At 41.2% G+C, this 21,124-nt stretch overlaps 3 protein-coding genes across 3 annotated transcripts; all 3 read left to right on the plus strand.

Moving 5' to 3' along the window:
* Window positions 1-874: 874 nt before the first annotated feature.
* LOC146653682 (complement C1q tumor necrosis factor-related protein 3-like) lies at window positions 875-2,212 on the plus strand. Its single transcript, XM_085380452.1, has 4 exons — window positions 875-976; window positions 1,068-1,172; window positions 1,252-1,392; window positions 1,477-2,212. The coding sequence occupies exons 1-4, from the start codon at window positions 943-945 to the stop codon at window positions 1,908-1,910; spliced, it is 714 nt and encodes a 237-aa protein (XP_085236578.1). The 5' UTR covers window positions 875-942; the 3' UTR covers window positions 1,911-2,212.
* Window positions 2,213-7,554: 5,342 nt separating this feature from the next.
* cbln18 (cerebellin 18) lies at window positions 7,555-10,549 on the plus strand. Its single transcript, XM_085380387.1, has 7 exons — window positions 7,555-7,693; window positions 8,969-9,068; window positions 9,189-9,368; window positions 9,455-9,613; window positions 9,700-9,788; window positions 9,888-9,968; window positions 10,063-10,549. Exons 2-7 carry the CDS (start codon window positions 8,969-8,971, stop codon window positions 10,189-10,191), a joined length of 738 nt encoding a protein of 245 aa, XP_085236513.1. The 5' UTR covers window positions 7,555-7,693; the 3' UTR covers window positions 10,192-10,549.
* Window positions 10,550-15,110: 4,561 nt separating this feature from the next.
* tagln (transgelin) lies at window positions 15,111-20,819 on the plus strand. Its single transcript, XM_085429128.1, has 5 exons — window positions 15,111-15,271; window positions 19,104-19,292; window positions 19,439-19,610; window positions 19,873-19,975; window positions 20,060-20,819. The coding sequence occupies exons 2-5, from the start codon at window positions 19,113-19,115 to the stop codon at window positions 20,196-20,198; spliced, it is 594 nt and encodes a 197-aa protein (XP_085285254.1). The 5' UTR covers window positions 15,111-15,271; window positions 19,104-19,112; the 3' UTR covers window positions 20,199-20,819.
* Window positions 20,820-21,124: the final 305 nt, after the last annotated feature.

The raw sequence follows: 21,124 nt of genomic DNA on the forward strand, positions 1-21,124 counted from the left end.
AATGGTTGTCTTTGTCTATGTGTTAGCCCTGCGACAGACTGGCGACCTGTCCAGGGTATCCAGGGACAGCTGGTCCGTACCAGCAACCCTGAAAAGGATAAGCGGAAGCGGATGGATGACTAAAGCAAGATTTAATCATGTCCTAAATTGCAACAAACAGTGCAGCATTAAAATATATTATTGGTGTATATAATTCTGAATACATTCTGTAGCTAATTAAGATGCTGTAACAATGTAACAAATCATGTGAAACTACGAGTACTGGCAGCTTCATTTGTCACCCTTTCATTTCACTCTAATCTACACAGATTATTTCCTAATGTAAAAATGATCACAGCACCACACTGTATAATATACACAGTATAAGCCTGCAGTGTAGAACGTTGCTCCAGTCTTCCTACTATATACATATATTCTCACGTTCAGTGAGAGACTGAGATTACCAAAAAGCACCACTGAATGACACAGGAAATCATTCCTACCTGCCATGTGTATAGAGCCCTTCTAACACATTTCTGTTGGACCAAAAATATGTCAACTTATCTATCACACTGAAAGCACAAGCATGTAAAATGACAGTGCTTTTGTAAAGGCAGGTTAGAACTGTGCATAGAAAAGTACACTAGACTATCAACCAGCACTTTACACCTTGTCTGCTAATGAGAACACACTGACACCTCTTTCCAGATGATAGATGACACCTCACCGGCATCCACAACAAAGCCTTAGAGTCAGGGTGTGTACCTGCTTCTGTGTGATTTTTAAAGCTGAGATCAAGTGGTGATGATACAGCTTTATCAGTTGCACAGGTAAAAAGGACAGGGAAAAAACCCAACAAGGGGCGTTGTCAAAGTTGGAAGGCAATAAGGGAGGAGCGCTGTGAAAAATATATATCCATGACTCTTGTTGAGCTCATCAGTCTCTCTTACCTTTCATTCATTCATGAAGCTGCCATCATTTAGTGTCGGCATGAGAGGTGAGCCTACGTTTACACACAAAACAGGTATCTAGTAAGTAGCGCTTTCTCTTTCTTAATTGGTTTATCTCTTTCACATTTTTCTCCACAGCTCTTGTACTGCTGTGTCTGCTGAATGCAGCGTTTGCTCAAAACGAATATTCCTGGAACGGACCCGTCCGGATTGCTCCAGATCCCGACCCCAACGCAGGCAGTGGTGAGGAACTGTGACTGCACAAAAAGTGTGTGCTCATATATTCTCTGTTGCAAGTGTGTTAATGTGTCTTTGTGTTCAGCATGCAGCACGGACAAATTCTCCTGTGGTTGCTGCCTGATGGTGCAAGAGGTGAACAGGCTGAAGACCTACTTTAACAAGAGCATGACTGAGCTGGAGAAGGACTTCCAAAAGACAAAAGAAAGTCTCAGGGTGGTTGAAGGTAAGTGATCAATTATAAAGGACATAACAGCAAAAGCAGTTTTTTTTGCACTGCTAACACACCACCTCCCTTTTGCATTTCCAGCCAGCCGCGTTGCCTTCTCTTTCTCTCTATTCAGCGATGAGAATTTTAAGTGTTACGGCCCCTTCAGCGAAATGAACAAGGTCGTCATCTACAAAAATGCCTTCCTTAACTTGGGCGGAGCCTACAACATGAACACTGGCGTCTTCACCGTTCCTTTCTCAGGCGTCTACAGTCTCGCAGTCACCATCTTCAGTGACGCAGGGTCTCCCGGCAACATGCTGGCTGCCTGTGCCAATCTGCAGGTTAACAATAAAGTGATGGCAAGAGCCAAAGAGTTTAATACCAATGACCAAGAAGATAGCGCCACCATAGTTGTGGCCATGCACCTGAAAGTTGGAGACATGGTGACTGTTACCTTAAGCAGTGGCTGCTATCTCTGTGATGAAAGCTACTACAACACCTTCAGTGGCTTTCTGCTTTATGTTACTGAATAAGTTGGAGGATGGTTGGTTTTTATTGCAAGTTTTGCTCCACTTTTAAGGTTAGAGTCTGCTAGGTGAAATTTTCTGCATCAGTCTATTGTTTGGGGATTCTTTTGAGAAAGTCCCGGTTTTAAATTCATCGTGCTTTGATTCAGCTTGTACAATCTGAAAGCTTAAACCAAGAAACTATAAGAGTATCTTTGTTCTGAAAAAAACATATATTTTCTTGTTTCAGTAATGGCCTGTAATGTGTATATACAATCAGCAGCCATGCACCTTGTAAAATTACATGAACTGTAATCAAAAGGTTTGTTTTACCTGAACAATTGTGTGATTGTTTGGAAAATTAAACTATTGAAATACTGATGGTACTATGCTGTTTATTTTTTTAGGTATTGATGTTTTCCACAGACCAACTTTATATTGAACTATATTTAGTAACACACATATATCAATTAAATTAAAAAAAACTTTATTTACAATCTTGCTCACAGTGAGCATGAATATGAAGCCTTATTAAACCATATTACCACTCTGGTGACAGACATACATGACACATACAGTATCAATGAGATGAATGTCTTAACATTTAGTATATGGTGGATTTCAGTCCATTTTAATATACTTTATTTTATTTACCCAATAACATCAGTCAGATGCATCCAACTAATCTTTCATCCGGTACCACCTTAAACCTGATCTTATACCTGTCACCTGTTCAGGGGTTCAGAGAACGATGTTCGGGTGAAGGACTTTCACCATGTTTTTACATGTTAAATTGTACAAGTACATGCTGACCTGGGCACCTTATAGTCACTGAGTCGGCCATGGTTTGTATACCAAAGTGGTCTAGAGTCATCTGGTGATTCTTAAAGGGGGGCTTCAATTCTCACATCGGTAACAATAGTGAGACCCGAAGGCGGGTCTGTCATAAGACTTCTTTGCAAATAGTGATTTGTCCATAAAGGTGTCCATATCAACTGGTGGTAAGTTGGGGAAAGATGCTGGACACTATACAAACGTATAGTGAAGGTGCACTTGGAAAATCTGGCAGAGGCCCGGTCTGTGGGATCTTTAACACCGACCTGAGGCAGAACTTCAAAAGCAGGGACGCTGGGCATGTTGAGTCGAAATGAAATAGGTTGCACCGGAGCGGTTCGTAGCGTAGAGTGTAAAGCGACAGGAATGAGAATTAGCACTTCCCAGTTTCTTGAGCGCCTCCTGGGTGAAGTGCTCTGGGCATTTCCTACTGGAAAGAGGCCTTGGGGCAAACCTAAGTCATGCTGAATAGATTATATCTGTCAAATGGCCTGGAAATGGCTCTTTGTTCCCCTGGATGAACTCAGGGAGGTGGCTGGGGAGAGAGAGGTTTGGGCTTCTCTGCTTAGGCTGCTGGTCCCACGACCAGGTTCTTGATAAGCACGACGGATGGATGATACCCGAGTTGAATCACAAAGACATTTAATAGACTGAATATCCACATTAGTTTTTGATAGCGTGATCAGTAGAAAAGTCATCAGTAGAATAGCCGTGACTCGTGATCAAAAGAGTTTTTAAAACTTGCCAAAAATTAGGCCAAAATGCGTCTTAAGTCTAAAACTGCCTCTAGCTAGATGTTAAGAAGTTAAATTTGCTGGGCAGTTTTTATACATTCTGTCACAATAAGTTGAATTATTAAATCTGAAAAATAAAAGAAATGAAAACTGTTCAAAGAATTAGTAGTATTTCATTATACTTTTCAAACAAACAGCAGTGGGACCTTTTTACTAGTTGTTTTACTCCAAAAGAAAGCAGTCTTTTTCTGGATGGGTTTCGTCATACTGAAATGAACTCGGGCACATTTTCACACCCGTATCAAACAATCTCTGGTTTGAAATCACATCTGAGGTTATAACACTGCATGCCAGTTTTGTCCCCAGGTGCTACATGAATTATCTCGAGGACAGGAAATCAGACATAAAACACCTGAGATACCCTGGCATTGAGAAGATCAGATAAGAAGAACATGAAACTATGCGATGAACCAGGTCAACTGATTTGAGACTCCGTACACACAAGTGATGAACAAAAGACAAATACACTCAACAAAAATATAAACGCAACACCTTTGTTACTGCTCCCATTCCCCATGGGATGGACGTAGAGACCTAAAATTCATTCCAGATACACAATATAACCATCCGTCACAAATCAGTCCAAATGTGTGGTAGTGGGCACATCTGCTATATTGAGATAATCCATCCCACCTCACAGGTGTGCCACATCAGGATGCTGATCTGACATCATGAGTAGTGCACAGGTGTACCTCAGACTGCCCACAACAAAAGGCCACCCTGGAATGTGCAGTTTTGTCTCACAGCAAAATGCCACAGATGCCACAAGCAATGAGGGAGCGTGCAATTGGCATGCTGACAGCAGGAATGTCAACCAGATCTGTCGCCCGTGCATTGAATGTTCATTTCTCAACCATAAGCCGTCTCCACAGGCGTTTCAGAGAATATGGCAGCACATCCAACCGGCCTCACAACCGCAGACCTCGTGTAACCACACCAGCCCAGGACCTCCACATCCAGCAGGTTCACCTCCAAGATCGTCTGAGACCAGCCACCCAGACAGCTGCTGGAACAATTGGTTTGCACAACCAAACAATTTCTGCACAAACTGTCAGAAACCGTCTCTGGGACGCTCAACTGCATGCCCGTCGTCCTCATCGGGGTCTTGACCTGACTCCAGCTCGTCGCCGTAACAGACTTGTGTGGGCAAATGCTCACATTCGATGGCGTCTGGCACGTTGGAGAGGTGTGCGCTTCACGGATGAATCATGGTTCACATTGTTCAGGGCAGATGGCAGCTGAGAATGTCCCAGTTCTTGCATGGCCAGCATACTCACCGGACATGTCACCCATTGAGCATGTTCGGGATGTGCTTGACCGGCGTATACGACAGCGTGTACCAGTTCCCACGAATATCCAACAACCTCGCACAGCCATTGAAGTGGAGTGGACCAACATTCCACAGGCCACAATTGACAATCTGATAGACTCCATGCAACGATGTGTTGCACTGCATGAGGCAAATGGTGGTCACACCAGATACTGACCAGTTCTGGGTCCCCAGACCCCCAATAGCGCAAAAAACTGCACATTCCAGGGTGGCCTTTTGTTGTGGGCAGTCTGAGGTACACCTGTGCACTACTCATGATGTCAGATCAGCATCCTGATGTGGCACACCTGTGAGGTGGGATGGATTATCTCAATATAGCAGATGTGCCCACTACCACACATTTGGACTGATTTGTGACCACTGTTTGGGAGGGATGGTTATATTGTGTATCTGGAATGAATTTTAGGTCTCTACGTCCATCCCATGGGGAATGGGAGCAGTAACAAAAGTGTTGCGTTTATATTTTTGTTGAGTGTATAATACATTTTTCCAGGAGTACGGACATTTTTAAATGTGGTTGTCAACACATGAAAAACCCTGTTATCAAATAGGGCCACGTCTTTTTGAACAAAACACCTGGTTTCAGGTTAATAACAAACAGTAGAGGTGAATGAGGATCTGCTGTACAGCAAACCCTTGTTAATGGGGCCAATATTTTAATTTTAAATGCTTAACTTTTATGCGTAAAAAAATATCCAACTATGATTTCAATATATACACTTTGGTACAATCACGTTATTTGTTAACTTCATGCTAAGGACGATGTTGTATTAAGCGCACACACAGATTTATCTATTTGCTTCCCCATATGATGGGGCAATTCATTTTTATAGCTAACAATGGGTTAACAATTGGGCCATTTACCATACAAAATCTTGTCAGGTAGTCACTAGTGGCCAGCTGGTTACATAGAAGTTTGGGTGTACAGAAGTCTAAGAAAATGCCTCCTAGAACCCTTTTTCAATAAACTCTCTGTAAATGATTTTATAGACACAGTCGCTAGTTTCAAGTCCTAGTGAATCAAAACTATTATTTATTTTAATAAATTGTGTTCAATTAGAGTAGCCGGGATATATCCTCAGTGCAGTCAGATCCACTGCTTATTCATCATGTCAAGTTTCGAACACTAAGATGGTGGTGGTGAAAATGCTTAGTTCAAGGTCTATTTATAGCCTAGAGGATCTTTTTTTTAATTGGAAATACAACATCGGCCTCAGCTGGTCATGCATGCTCTGCATCTTACTACTATTCAAAGGATCTATTAGTCTACAAAGGCTTTATATTGGACTGTGCAGTAAAAGGTTGGTTGTCAAGAAGGAGCTGAGTAAAGAGGTAAACTAGTGTGCCTACAGCCTCTCTAAAACATGGTGGAGGCACTGTCATGGTTTGTGGCTGCATCAGCCAGTGGCGCTGGAAATGCTGTCAAAATTGAAGTAATTATGAGTACAGAAGAGTACAGTCAGATTTTTAAACAATGCAATACCATCTGGAAAGCAACTAATTGGCAACAGCTTAATTCTTCAGCACCACAATAACCCTACTCACATTGGCAATGCAGTAAAAGAATACTTGGATAACAGACAAAGAGTGGATTGATCTCTCCAGGGCCTGGAACTCAGCATTATTGAAGCAATGTGGGATCATCTTGACAGAGAACCGAATGAAAAGAAGCCAAGATCTAAAGGTTTGAATTTTCCTTCAAGACGTCTGGAGAACTTTTCCTGAAGACTGCTTAAAGAAATTATAAGAACGATTGAGTAGGTGGTCAAACCAAATATTCATTTTCAAGCTCAATACTTTGTAAAAACTCAGATTTGCTTTATATACACTGTACTACCACTTATGTTTGTATATTTCTATAAATAATGGTGGTTGGTTAAAAAATATGATTTTCTGCACCAAATGTTTTTGGTGCAGTTCATTCATTTATTTTCCAAGTATTTCACTTGAAACAACTTCACCATTCTACCACATGGAGAGCAGAGTTTAACCTCTGTAAAGCAAAATTTCATACTCAAACGATCAAAGTTTCTAAGTGAGATAACAAATGAAGTGTCTATGTTATCAATCTACTCCCAAATAATGGCAATCGTGATTTCTTATCTACACATAGACATATCTAGGCACATATTATAGGCCTCAACAGAATGCAATATCTTATGACGATTGTGCAGTCAGCTAACATATTCTTGCACAACAAAAGACTTTATTAGGCCAATTCTCTGAACCAGGTTAAAGTGTTTCCCACTTTTTTTATTTTTATTTTATCTCATATCGATGATAAACTGGGCTACTACCACTATCTGAGTTTCCAACAATACTTAAAGAGAAAGCAATCGTGGGAAAGCAATACTGTATATTGTTTTTGTTAAATCAGATAAAACTCAGCTCCATTTGTCTTCTTATCTCAGTGTTATTATATTCTCGGGGACCTGACAACTATCTACATTTTTGAGCAGCTGGCATCATTTGAACAATGGCAACCAGATACTGCTGTCCTAAAAACGAGTATTACTGTCCACACAATAAGTGCTAAAAGGTGCTGTGAGAACACTTTTTGTTCTTTTAAACTAGAGGAAAATGATCTACAGGACTGTATTACAGAGGCAATTGAGGCTGTCACCGTGGCAGGGATTGGATAGCTAGTGCTTAGCTGTCCAATGTCTACTTGTGTGTTTGTGTGTGTGTTCATGTGAAAAGGTGGAGCTACTGTCATTCGCACCCTCATGGGCTGGATCACCCAAAGTGTAACAATAAGAAGCTGAATTCATCCTCCGCCATTAACTTTCTTAAATTCACAAGAACCTGACACAGGCCCAGTCTTTCAGAACAAGAAGAGGACCAGAAAAACAGTAAGTTTTATGATTAAGTCCTTACATATACATTATAAAAATGTGAAACAAATACAAATGAAGAACGTTACATTGCTTTCGCAGGGGGATGATATATAATTAACCTTTATTTGAAACATATAAAATTAAAAAAAAAATACTGCTGTATGTGGGACTGAAAAAGGAAATTGTTTATATGCAGACATTAACTAATATACATGTTATGATGATTACAGTAAGATAACCAAAATACTTAACACTCTAGCTTTCAACTACTGACTTATGGCCTTGATAAAGAGTATCACGGGTACCAGATTGATGTATATTATCAAGGTCAAATTCATTATCTCTGCTTTCTGCTACATTTCAGTTTTACCCATTTTAATTTAGGTTAAAAAAGCAGTCCAAAAAGTCGGTATGAGTTACAAAGTCAGTCATATTTTAAAGCTAATACTGAAAATATTTGCCAGCCAGAGTTAAGTGGAACTTTTTTGAGACAATCTTAAAATTAAAATTTATGAAACATCTAAAAATTTTGAGTAACGCCTGTGTAAGTCAAAATTTTGAAATATTAATGTGAAACTTGGACTTAGCCTAGATGACAAAAAAATTCTTAAGAAATAAGAATCCATACACAGAGGGCTAAAAATCCAAGTAGACATCTAGCCGACATAAACATCATGTTCTTAGAGTTTAAGCTGGGTATATACTAGCTTATTGGGATTTTTCTGAGGAAAGCATAAGTTTTGGTATTTTTACTTGCTAGCAGCTAGCTTAATTGGCTAGGCAGATAACATAGCTCAGAGCAGGTCAAAACTAAGCCTAAACCACACTAAATGTGGCTGAAAAGTAATAGCCATGTTGTACACACTCAATTAGCAAGAGATGAAACCAGCATTTTTAAGTAACGCAGCACATTCGTCCTTACCATTGTTGTTTGGTGGGAATGGCTTCAAGCATTTAACTCCTCCTTACAACACACCTCAGAATGAAGATCAAAAATACACTGCTAAAGGTTGGCAAAATCTAAGTAGAATTTTCTGAGTAAACATGAGCTTCTTCACTTTACACACAATACTTAAGTTGTTGTATGGTAAGGTAGGTAGCTAGTTTTAGGTAATTCCAGCAGTTATGTTAAAAAGTTCAGTTACTCAGTTAAAGGTGTGAGAATTAGTGCTGATAGGCCTGAAAATGCTTGCATTAGCTCAGCAGTGTTTAGCTTACTATCTATAAGAAAGGAGTACTTGGCCTCTCTAGTCTGATAAAATACTGGATTCTGCTTTTTGTTTTTTTCAGATGGTTGTATTACCAGTTTTGTTCCTGTTGGGGTCACTGTTTCTCTGTAATCCAGTGCAGGCCCAGTCCGACACCATCTTAATGCTGAAACAGGCAGCACGTATGTTATCCGGCCTTATTTTGTTGACAAACTCTTATATAACATTAAGTTTAGTAACTTTAGTTTGACGGCTGAAGCCATATCTGTTTGCCCTTCTTGGTGTTCCTCTGTTTTTTCCAGTTAACTGGAAGGGAGCTCTGACTTGTGAAACATCGGACTGCAATTGCACTTTCAATCAACAGCGCGGCTGCTGCTGTGCAGCAAGGGACATGCTCCAATTAGAAGAGGATATCTTAGAAAGGATGACCTTTTTGTGGCATGACATCAGCACACTGAAAGGCAGAGTACAGTCACTCACAGGTGAACACCCTTGTTTATTAAATTCAAAGTGTTTTGAGGCCATTGACCTCTGTTGTTCAGTATTAATTCTCCCTTCTCGCTGTCAGATAAAATCAAGGTTGCCTTCAAGGCCACAATGGACCCAAATATTGCCCTTATGGTTCCTGGATCAACAGAACGTTGCTTTGGTCCATTCAATATTAATATTCCAGTTCCCTTCAACTCTGTTCTTCTCAACAGTGGCAATGGATATAACCCGTCCTTGGGTAAGACACACACAGAAAAAGAAGGCTTAAACTCCTATGACTCCTATGAGTTTAACTCACTAACTCTGCACTCTCTGTCTCTTCAGGTATCTTCACTGCCCCCTTTCCTGGTGTTTACGTCTTTTCTTTCACAACCTACTCATCTGTGGGAGAGAATGGGCGCCTCTACCATAAAGTAAACAAAGCAGATTGAAATTTCTGATATCAGATAACATTTGACTGGTCTCGCTGTATAGCAACAACAAAATGAGTTGTACCTTACTTTTCTGTGCAGGTCCAGCTTATGAAGAATGGGAAGCGCGGAGCCAGTGTGTGGGAGAATAATCGAGAGGATACGGAGGACAGCGCCACGCAGGTAAATTGGTTGCTACAAATACAGTTACTAAATGTGAGACTGTGTCATTTTTGAGAGAAACAGTGAGAAACACAATTTACCATCTGTTTTTCAGGTCGTTGCACTGGAAATGCAGAGGGGCGATCAGGTCTACCTTGACCTGACGTCTGGGAGGAAACTCTGTACAAATCTTCAGTACAATGTCTTCACTGGTTACATCCTGTACCCCTACATTGCTGCCTAATACACCACCTGGAGAGCCAGGTCACTTCATCTTTCTCATTCCAGGACCTTAAATGGATTGAAATCAAAATACTAGTGTTCACCCACCAGATATAGGTTTGTGATTTATTGTGGGGCAGGTCCCATTGTTTAAGAGCCCCTGCATTAGATTTAAACAAAAAACTACAAAGATGTTTGTTGCTATCACATAATATGCCAAGAAACACAGTTTGTGCATAGTTAGAAGAAAAACAAGAAAATCACTTCTTCAAAGTTATTTCCATGATTAAGATCTAAATCTGTGTCAATAAATTATACAAAGTCTGTCTGTATAAAGATAAAGTGTGAAATTTTTGGGTTATGACATAATAAAAGCTTAGTTGACAGTGATGGCGTGTGTTTAATTTCAGAACTCGTACACACTCACATAGGCAACATCCATGAATGGAAAAAGCAGTGAGAGGTTTTTCTAAAAAATTAGGAAGGATGACAGTGGATCATAACAATGCTGCTGCTACTGCTGATGGCATCTGGCCACGACCCACCTTCAGTTAAACAAACACATGATGTAGGAGCAGATTACACACACATGCACGCACATGCTGTGAGAAATTGGACATACCAGTCATTCCAATAGGAAGCTTCTGTTTAGAAGCCAGAAGCACAGGCTGGTGGGTCCATGTTGTTACTTTAAAGCTGGGATGTCAAACTCATTTTACATCATGGACCACATACAGCCCAGTTTGAGCTTAGAAAAGGGAAGTCCTCCAAACTATACATTTAGTTCAAGAGATATCTGAATATGAGAAAAAAGGTGCAAAAAGAGCATTTCTTATCCTACACATGAAAGAAATGCTGCTGTAGTAAATCAAAGGCTTACAACTGGAACTTTTATGTTACTTAATTGTTCATCTAATAATACCAATAACCATGAGAGAGGTTTTTATTGCTGTGAAAAGCTGTAAACTTGTGAATATATGATTAATTGTTTAATATGTAGCTACTTCTCAGAGGAGTTTAACTTAGCACAAAGACTGGTAAAACACGAACAGCTAGCCTCTTGTTTTCTTCAGTTTGTACTCAATGCAAGACACACAACATGTTAAGTGTTGCCTGTTTGCATCAGGATCCAGATCCGTTATTCTATCAACACATTCTCATCCCAAAGCATAACATACTGACACTATGTGACAAATCGTTGGTATGTTACTCGTTCAGAAACATGAGAACTATTTGGAATGAATCTACACATGTACATTTATTTTACTTTCTCATCATGAATCACTTTGGAAAACACAATCTAATACGATTGAGGTTAGGGTTATGGTTAGGGTCAAGGCTGGAATCCAAGGCTGGAACGTGTGTTACTGCCAGGAGCATCATTCTATTGGACTCCATCCACAATCCATATGGATGCAGAAGGTTACCTTTCACGTTCCTATGTGATGCCTCGGGACGTGACAAATCATCGGTATGTTATGCGTTGGGAATGAGAACAGTTTCATTCTATTATCAAACTAAGGTCAAAGTTCATTTCTGACCACAGAAACAGAGATAACAGGCTCACTCATGGCATATTAAATTCCTGATAATGGTGAATATTTAAGCCAGACTGAACAAGCAGCTGCTCCTAATGACACACATTTTATCTAAATTGTTTGCAGACTCTGAAGTGGGTGTTGTTACTGGTTTTTAGACCTTGCGATGAACACACTAACACAAGAGGATGGATCACTAATGCTAGCTAGCTTGTTTAGAAAAGTGCTAATTAGAGACACTCAAATAAAATACTGGAATTTCTCGCACCACAACAGTACAAGCTATGTGATACTGGATTAAAATGCTCCCCTGAATCTGTCTTTACTGTGGAAGGTTTTCACTGTGAGTGAATACACAAAGTTTATCAAAGTAAAACGACGGGGACCACAACAAAAATGCCGATAACAACAAACTTAATGAAACTGACAGATTTTTAAAAAGATATTTTAAAGATGCCAACAAAGGCAAAGTTAAAGCTTTCAATTAGGTAGATAAAAGGCCTGGAGTTGATTTGAGGTGTGGTGCTTGCATTTGGAAGATTTTGCTGTGAACCGACAGCATACGTTCAAAGGAGCTCTCGATGCAGGTGAAACAAGCTATCCTTAATCCTTGAGCTGTGAAAACTGAAAAAAGGAGTGGCAAAGTCTACAGTTTTGTGATTGGTGGATGATCACAGAGTCATTTCCTTGGTGATGAGAAACCCCTTAACAACATGCAACCAAGTGAACAACACTCTCCAGGAGGTAGGCATATAGATAACCAAGTCTACCATAAAGAGAAGACAGCTTGAAAGTAAATACAGAGGGTTCACTGCAAGGTGCAAGACACTCATAAGCCTCAAGAATACAAAGGCTAGATTGGAGTTTGCTAAAAGACATCTAAAAAAGCCAGCACAGTTCTGGGAAACATTCACTGGACAGATGAAATCAAGATCATCATCAGCAAGGCTCACAAACAAACAGCAACTGAAAGCCTCTGCAGTAAAGGCCTGGCAAGCATTAAAAAGGAGGAAACCCAGCATCTGGTGATGTCAATGAGTTCAAGACTTTAGGCTGTCATTGCCAGCAAAGGGTTTTCGAAGAAGCATAACAACAGTATTGAACATTTTATCTTCGGTTATTTCATTTGTCCAATTATTTTAGATCCCTTGAAATGAAGGGATCGTGTTAAAAAAGCATTTTCCTCTAGCATTTTTATGTAAACTTTTTGTTCAACCTGCTAAAATAAGGCTGAAAGTCTGCATTCAATTGCATCTGAGTATTTCATTCACTAATGTACAGAACTGTACTCTTTGCGGTAGCAGAGCACTTTATTTTTAGTCGTTAAAGTGAGAGAAGATCCCAACTTACTGCAGATTGGAGGTTGGAGGAAATTGTATAAATGATATATGATCTCACTTATAGTTCTTAGAAAGAAAAACAAAATATGCAAAACAACCCAAACCTCCCCCCATCAGCCTGTCTCTGATTATCACTACAAACACGTTGGCGATACCAGTCACGCTGAGTTGACTCCCTGCAGACAGCAAGAGGCTAAGTCGGGACCCCATCATGTAAAGCATGCTCAAGTCTGATAACACACAACTTTAAAACTCTATTTAAACAGGTAACATATAAAGAAAAAATCCACACCCTGAAGGGTTAGGATGCAAAATTTAGCACAAGTATTTATTTCTGCTGCAGCTTAGCGTCTTACTTTGGGGTGTATGGGAACTGACTCACTTTTGGAATCAGCTTCAAGTCGTCCTTTTAAGGAACTGGGCGCTACCTACTGGGATGGCGCCAAGTACTACTGGGGCTGGGGTTTGGTACAGGGAGTATTACTCAATGAAAAGTCATTTATACAAACATATTACTAGATATGTAAAAAAAAATACACATGAGTTGGTACATTTTCAAAGGGTGATGCTTACACTTACATAGCACTCTTTTTTAAGAGAAAGATTTTTGTGCTCGAGTGTGAGCAAAGGCGAAAACCACAAGCTGCTAGCTATGTGTTAGCATGCTGTATTTGCAGATGCATGCTAGCAGTAGCTGTCCTGTTGTCAGCAGTTGTTTCTGGCCTGGAAACTGTTTGCGATTTTAGCTGTTTTCCTGCACATTTTTTAGATTTCTATCAAGCCTTAATAATATGACTGCTAGCTTAGTAACTGTAATGTGATTACTCTGCAACACTGAGCACGAAGCACAAAAACCACCAGTACCAACCGCACAGCCATGTGTGGAAGATTTATTCCTACACTGTTGACACGTGCAAAGAAGCACATATGAGACGTTGTTGTGCATTTCTTTTCTGTGTTTGATTCGTTTTTATTTTGCCATTTTACGTCTTCATCTATCAAAGACTAACATACCTCATATCTCATAGTCACTCAATAAAACACTCGATGAAGCACACAGAAACATCTGGCTCTCCTTTTATTTTTACAGCTTATGGAAGCAGGATTAAAGGAGAAGATCAAAGTCATGTAACTTGAATATTAGAGTGCTAAAGATGGAAACCAATGATCATAAGACAGATGTTTTGTGACACGACAAAGTGATTGCGACGCAAAGCGATTCATTACTTCTATCAGGTATGTGGACAAAACATAATGTATGACAGCTGGCAGAGTTTATTAAATGTAGTGTAACTTTGTCATTGTCAGTATGAATAGATGCTTTGTTTTATGTAGGAGTGGTCTGAACTAGCTTCTCGCTCTGTGATCTGTCCAGCTTCACAGAGAGTTTGTAACTATACGTTTGAATTCTCATATGCACACAGGAGCATCGTGCTGAAATGTGCTTGTACTGGAAAGGAGGTGATGGAAATGTCATGAATGTTTGCGGTGGGATCCATGCACGCACCCTGGACTTACATGGAGCTTTCTGTCTCAAAGTTTGATGACTTTCTCTTACTCCCATCCTGTTTATCTCTCCTCTCCTCCTTCCCTCCTCAGTGTACACAAATGTGGAAATAGTCACTTTTGACACTGCTCAGTCCCTACAGTAGTATAGAACAATACTTTAGTTATTTCCCCCACAACCAATTGTCACTTCCTCTCTTTTCTTTCCACCTCCATCCCATCACCCTTCCTCCCCGCTTCCCTCCAGCCTCTCCCTCCGCCATCTTGCTGTCACTTTTTTTTTCTTGATGCCACTTTGAACGAAGAGCAATGCGGCGAAACTATTTGGGGAATTCTCGCCGACCAAACCAATGCTGCCGTCTCTCTCCTCTCTGCGTGGAACAGCCGTACCCAAATAAGGCTGGGCGTTCTGACTAGACGTGAGAGGAAGAGACGCAACAGGCAGAGGGAGAGGGAGCTGCTGAAAGGCCATGCCCTTTTAAGGATGAAGTTTCCTTTTTTTCCCTCTCACTCGCCCTCATTCTTGGCTTTCGTTGCTCCCTCCTTCCTCCGCCCTCTCTCACTCTCTCAGTAGAGGAGTGAAGTCATCTGGCCTCATCTGCTCCTTTTAAGCCGGCATTTTTGAGAGGGAGGTCCCTTGCCAAGCATATACAAACACTCAGTCAAGCATCCACACTCACGCCTTCACCAGCGGAGAACTCACCTATTGCTTCACACAGTGAGTATGCTTGTCTTTTTTCCCTTGTAAAACTCCTGGAAGTGATGGTTGTCTGGTTGATGATGGTCAGATGCGGGGTGTTAAATTCATATCAAAAGGAATACATACAGAATATGACTAATTTCATCCTTCGGAGGTCAAAGGGGCTGTTTGCATGAAAAATCCAGGAGCAGATGGGAGCTCAAACATCCATATGCACCAATGGTTTACGACGTATGCAGAGACTATCGGGTTTACTAAAGATTTTTGCGCATTTGACTGAATAAAAGTTTGCAAATATCTGCACGTGATTGAGTACAGCTGCTTATAATCTTCATTCTCTGATTAAAAACTGCTGTACGGGAAGCCTGGTTGTACCGTTTTATATACATACCTTAAAACTTTGTGCAAATAAACTCACCGTTTAACTGTAATGCGGTGCATATCTTATTTGAGGGCTGATATATATATTTTCCCTTAAACTGAAAGGACATAAAAGCCAGACAGCATTTCATATATCTCCACATCGGCATAGTTTTATTTGTACAAGCAAATGATCCACTGCCATACATGAGCTTCTGAGGCGTAATGAGTTACAGAGCAGACAGTTACAGCCACTTATATAATGAGGATACAGAGCTGTCCAAAGTTTCCATCTGTCTTTATGAATACATTATGAAGCTGCTGCCTGATGTGGAGCAGCGTTTGGAGAGAAGATAATGAGCAAATCATCAAAGATGGCAGCACACCCAGTGATTCCAGTAAAGCCAGCCAGCAGTAGCAGTGGGAAGGAGGAGGGGAAGGAGTATTAGTGGGTAGCTGAGTTTCTGAACAGCAGCAACAGGAGGAGATAACACTATCTGCGCTGCCAATCCAGGAGCAGTACATAAACACAGCAGAGGTTTATAGAAGCCAGGGACTGATCACGTCTTTGTAAGAGTGCATAGTTGCTGTGAGCCGGACAGCAGTGCTCACATGACACAGTCACTAGAAGTACATCAGCTCACATGTACAACTGTTGTAAAGTTTGTCAGAATGATCAGAACTGCAAAGGGCTTTCAGAAAGTGGCAGGTCGGAGTAAACTTTTCTGTGCCCCTGGAATAAACTGGAAAAATAAAATAAAACCAGCACATCACCAAGCTGGGATGGCATCCTTCAGCCAGATGACTCAGCTGACAAAGTTCAGCAGATTTACGCCAAATCCTGACTCTCTAAAAAGCTGAGAAACAAAAGGATAGAGCGTGCGCCGCTTCCACAAGCACCCCACAGCTTATTCATACAAATCATTAGATGGCGGTTAGCTGGTTAACTGTAGAGGAGGCGAGGCTGTCCGATGCCACGTCCCCTCGGGCTGCCGCAGTTGCCACAGCCCTCAAACTGGTTTCCTGTTCTGGCATTAGGCACATTTGCCATGGTGATAGAGAAACAGACGGGGGAAAACACAGGAGAGGGAGAGATGAATGGACTGAGGTGATGAAGTCATGACTGTGGGATAGAGCTCTTTGGGAGTTTTGAGAAGAGGTATTTGAGGCTCGCCTTTACTTCAAATCTGTGGTTTTGGCCATCTTTGGTGATTTTTATTTTTTATTTTTTTTAAATGTTCATACTGCCATATTGCTCTTACACAAAAATCTCCATCCTTTTCTTTCTACAGTACAAAGCATTAGAAGTCGCTATAAATGAAAAGCTCCCCATGCAGCAGAATTAAGCAGAAGCAGCCAGACAGCACAGAAGCTTGTTTAGCAGATATTTATTGGACCTGGGCCGGGTCCCAAACACAACATCAGGCCCCTGGATGCACATAAATACCAGAAATAGAGACTAGGCCTTAATGGATTTACTTAACCTCCAAAAAAAAAGATTATATAAGCTTTGTTTGGTTGTTATGCAGTGCACACTTTCTCCTCTTCGTGGTGGGAGAAGGCACTGAGTGCACAGTGTGGTAAAGATGCCGTCTATTACTTTTCCTATTTAAAAAAAGTGTAGCGTGAAGGATTCGTGGTCAAAGCCCACAGAGTGTTTCAGGAGGGCCAGTGTTTAAAAAGAGAAAAAAAAGGACAGATTGAAATTATACCAGAGACACATTGCTTTGAAATAATAATTATATAATGGCAAATGTCAGGCGGAATAATGAGAGGTATGAGTGTGTGTGTGTGTGTGTGTGTGTGTGTGTGTGTGTGTGTGTGTGTGTGTGAGGAAGAGATATAATATCTGAACTTGTGGTTGTAAGTAAGTGAGCGTGCTCCCCAGCATGTGTGTTTGGTTTCCTGTGGTCTGGAAAAGCACCACAGAGTATGCAGAGAATATGAAACTGGGCTGGAGGTAACGAGCTCTGGACGTTCTGGGCTGGGAGCCATTCACTTCTTTGGCATTCAGCCTCTAATACGCAGACATGGGGGATATGTACTCGTACAATGGTACAATGGTTTTATTTATCATATCCACGACACCAAAAAAATCCACATGTCTTTTATCCCTTTACCAAACTAAACTAAATAAGTAATTACATTGAAATGTAATGTAAAAATCCATAAAGTACAGCCTATAATCTGCAATTTACATAAACACAGCTACACTGGCTCACTCATCAGCTGCATATCCAGCAACGAGTAGGAGACGGGTGAAATTAAAACTGAAAAAACAAAAACATGGAGCTAAAAGTAGGTTGAATATTCCAAAGTGGGAATGTGCCAGTATTGTGTTTGCACGTTGTTTCCATCACAGGTTTCCATGCCTCACAAATCATTGAGTGAGAAAGAATAAATGAGCAAATGAAAATAAGAGGAATGTGAAAGAAAGGAACGTTTTAAGAAAAAAAGTCCCAACTTTATCTTCTGTCAGTGACCCCTACAGGCCTCTGCTACAGTGGAAAGAATCCAATCAGAAAAACTTGTGCATTGTGTAAAAACAGAACAACAGCATTCCTCACCCTGTGCCAGAACGAGTCGCTACTCCAGCCAGAGGAGAAGTTTAACCTTTTCAATGTTTCGACTTTAAACCTCTCCAGGAACAGGGAAGTTGACGTGACCTGACATCAAGATGGCAACAAAGGTTGGATGGTGCAGACAGCACTTTGATATGAGATTTTGCACTCATTTGCACTCATTGGCTGTTGGCCCAAAGGCAATACAGAAGCATAAAATGGAGAGAAAAAAAAAAAAAAAAAAACAAGTGCTGGCTGTATGTGTGTTTGTGCGTTGGTGCAAAGCAAAACCCAAAAAAAAAGAGAGAGGGAGGAAGAAAAAGTGTGTGTGTGTGTGTGCTGGCATTACAGAGGAACATATGCAAAAATCAGCTGGCTGATAGCGAGCTCCCTCTGCACACCGTCCATCCTGACGGGGCTGAATGGTTTGCACTGGGAGACGCAGCACTGTTACTGCTGGTGCTCCTGGGAAGGTTTATAATTGTACTGAATGCTGAGCATTTACGCTTCTATACACGCTTCTGACATGCATGGTGTTAATGTTTGTACTGGTGTATCATGATTACAGCATATAGTCAGGAGGAGGTGTATGCGTGTTCCCGAGTAAATGTGGCTTTATTTAAATTCTTTGCACAACTATGCATGTTTCTGCATATGCTTTAGACTCAACCTAAATGATACTGCAGTGCAAACATGTGAGCTGCTAAAAGCAACTATGAATGGAATAGGTATAAACGTATATGCAAGACAAAGATAGAAGTGACAATATTTGATAAAAAGAGATCACAGGTAAGACTAAGATCAGAGAGACTGAAATCCCCATCATTACGTGACATCAAGGGATCATAACTACATTAGCCCTTTTTCTTTGAAGGCATGTATTTCTCGTTCATTTCCATCCTTCACTTCACTTCTCTCGCCTGCCCCAGGGTGCCGGCATGGCTAACAAAGGTCCATCCTACGGCCTGAGTCGGCAGGTCCAGGACAAGATCGACAGCAAGTACGACCCAGAGCTGGAGCAGATCCTGGTGGAGTGGATCAGCCGTCAGTGTGGATCTGGTGTGGGGAAGCCAGAGCCCGGCAAACAGGGCTTCCAGGCTTGGCTCAAGGACGGATGTGTGAGTGCACAAGCTGCCCGGATGTTTTCTAATAGAAATTGCTTTAAGATAAAAATCTTTTACTTGTGCTTCTCCTTCCTTTCTTCTTCCCTTTAACTGCCCTCCCTTTTCTACTCTCCTTTTTGGTTTCATTTTTTTCTCTCCAGGTCTTGAGCGAGCTCATTAACAGTCTGTTTGCCGGCGAGAAGCCTGTGAAGAAGATTCAGAGCTCGCCCATGGCCTTCAAGCAGATGGAACAGATCTCCCAGTTTCTCAACGCTGCCGAGAAATACGGCGTCACGAAGACCGACATGTTCCAGACCGTGGACCTTTGGGAAGGTCAGACAGGTTTCATGCTCTCAGGATTGTTTAATAGTGGAGGGTTTAGGCACTTGGATTGTATGGTGCAACCATAGATGTTTTTTTTTTTTTTGTTAATGAATGTGGTCACCACGTGTTATTTTCAGAGTGTTGCCATTAGAGGAGGTGGTCATTAGAGGAACAGCAGGTTTTAGTTGTTTCCACATATTGGTTTTAGTTTTCAGAGATTGATATTTGATATTTTGACTGGTGCTGTTGTTAATATGGTGTGTTGGGACAGGTAAGGACTTGGCAGCGGTGCAGAGGACCCTGTCAGCTTTGGGAAGCTTGGCCGTTACCAAGGATGAAGGCACATACAAGGGAGACCCCAACTGGTTCTTCAAGTGAGTCCTCTAAAATTAAACGGAGCCCTGTTAACACAATGACTCCGGCACCTTTTTGTGACAATTTTCAATGTTGCATTGCAGGAAGGCACAGGAGAACAAGCGAGACTTCAGCGATGAGCAGATGAAGGCTGGCAAAAATGTGATTGGCTTACAGATGGGCTCCAATAAGGGAGCCAGTCAGGAGGGCATGAGCTACGGAAGACCTCGACAGATCCTGTAAAGTCACTGAGCCGCCAGTGGAAAGGGCGCTCACTGCAGAGCCACTGGCTTGGTCCAACTCCATCTCCAGGTCCAGCCATGCCACCATCCTAACTCCAACTTCAGAGAGATGGCACTTGCATCAGTACCCCAAACCTCTTTAGCCCCTCTTTTTACGATCTCTTACACCCTTTGGTCCTCCTTAAACTTAATAACTGTCACAGAGCCCTTATTTACATGCTCGCACTGGTGATCAATGCAGGGTTCAACTATGCTTTGTCTTCGGACCAGTAACAACTGAATGTTTGTAGTCTTAAGCTGCAATTGTAGCCATGAAAAATGACCAAAAAGTGTCTTGTTAAACCAAACAAAAACCTTTCACATACCAAAAGTTGATCCGGTCTTTCCTTCGATAAGGAACTCGTGTTGCATCTGCCTCCCTGAATTTTGATGGGTTCTGACAGAAATACAAATTCGTTTACATGCCGTAAAGCGTTCTTCTCAAATTTACAAGCACAACCATGTTGCACCAATGCTCCTCATTTTTACTGCTACCGTGTCAAGTACACGTCCCACATCGCTGCGCCTGCTGTATCAGCGCTCATATTTTTGTACATTGACTTATTAAATAATGACTTTGAAATACATCTCCGAATTGACTTTGTGTTTCCAGCTCTTTAAGGGTTCCCTTGTTGGAAAATGGGGTGGGATCTCTCCTACTAATATTTCAAACAACCCACGCACCAACATGCATGCATGCATGTTTATATGACCCAGATTAAGAATACATTGCAACGGGGAACACTTATCACATTTTTATCTGTAGGCGTGTAAGCGTCGACATAAAAGAATTCAAAAATGGGAAAGTCTTATTTTACGGGAAAACAGTCGTCTTCTGGCAGTTCTGAGATTTGACATTCCCATTGGTTAATTTTTCTTTGTTTTTGC

The sequence above is a fragment of the Rhamphochromis longiceps genome, linkage group LG14, assembly GCF_057381845.1.
Source record: "Rhamphochromis longiceps isolate RC_006_pf linkage group LG14, R_longiceps_female_GT1.1, whole genome shotgun sequence".
Classification (NCBI taxonomy): Eukaryota; Metazoa; Chordata; class Actinopteri; order Cichliformes; family Cichlidae; genus Rhamphochromis; species Rhamphochromis longiceps.

Bases quoted from the DNA above. Each gene is read 5' to 3' on its own strand.
- LOC146653682 (XM_085380452.1), top strand. From the start codon at position 943: ATGAAGCTGCCATCATTTAGTGTCGGCATGAGAG. The intron at 1,173-1,251 runs GTGAGGAACTGT...CTTTGTGTTCAG, and splicing joins CGACCCCAACGCAGGCAGTG to CATGCAGCACGGACAAATTC. The intron at 1,393-1,476 runs GTAAGTGATCAA...TTGCATTTCCAG, and splicing joins AAGTCTCAGGGTGGTTGAAG to CCAGCCGCGTTGCCTTCTCT.
- cbln18 (XM_085380387.1), top strand. From the start codon at position 8,969: ATGGTTGTATTACCAGTTTTGTTCCTGTTGGGGTCACTGTTTCTCTGT. The intron at 9,369-9,454 runs GTGAACACCCTT...TCTCGCTGTCAG, and splicing joins CAGAGTACAGTCACTCACAG to ATAAAATCAAGGTTGCCTTC. The intron at 9,614-9,699 runs GTAAGACACACA...CTGTCTCTTCAG, and splicing joins TGGATATAACCCGTCCTTGG to GTATCTTCACTGCCCCCTTT.
- tagln (XM_085429128.1), top strand. From the start codon at position 19,113: ATGGCTAACAAAGGTCCATCCTACGGCCTGAGTCGGCAGGTCCAGGAC. The intron at 19,293-19,438 runs GTGAGTGCACAA...TTTTCTCTCCAG, and splicing joins CTTGGCTCAAGGACGGATGT to GTCTTGAGCGAGCTCATTAA. The intron at 19,976-20,059 runs GTGAGTCCTCTA...GTTGCATTGCAG, and splicing joins GACCCCAACTGGTTCTTCAA to GAAGGCACAGGAGAACAAGC.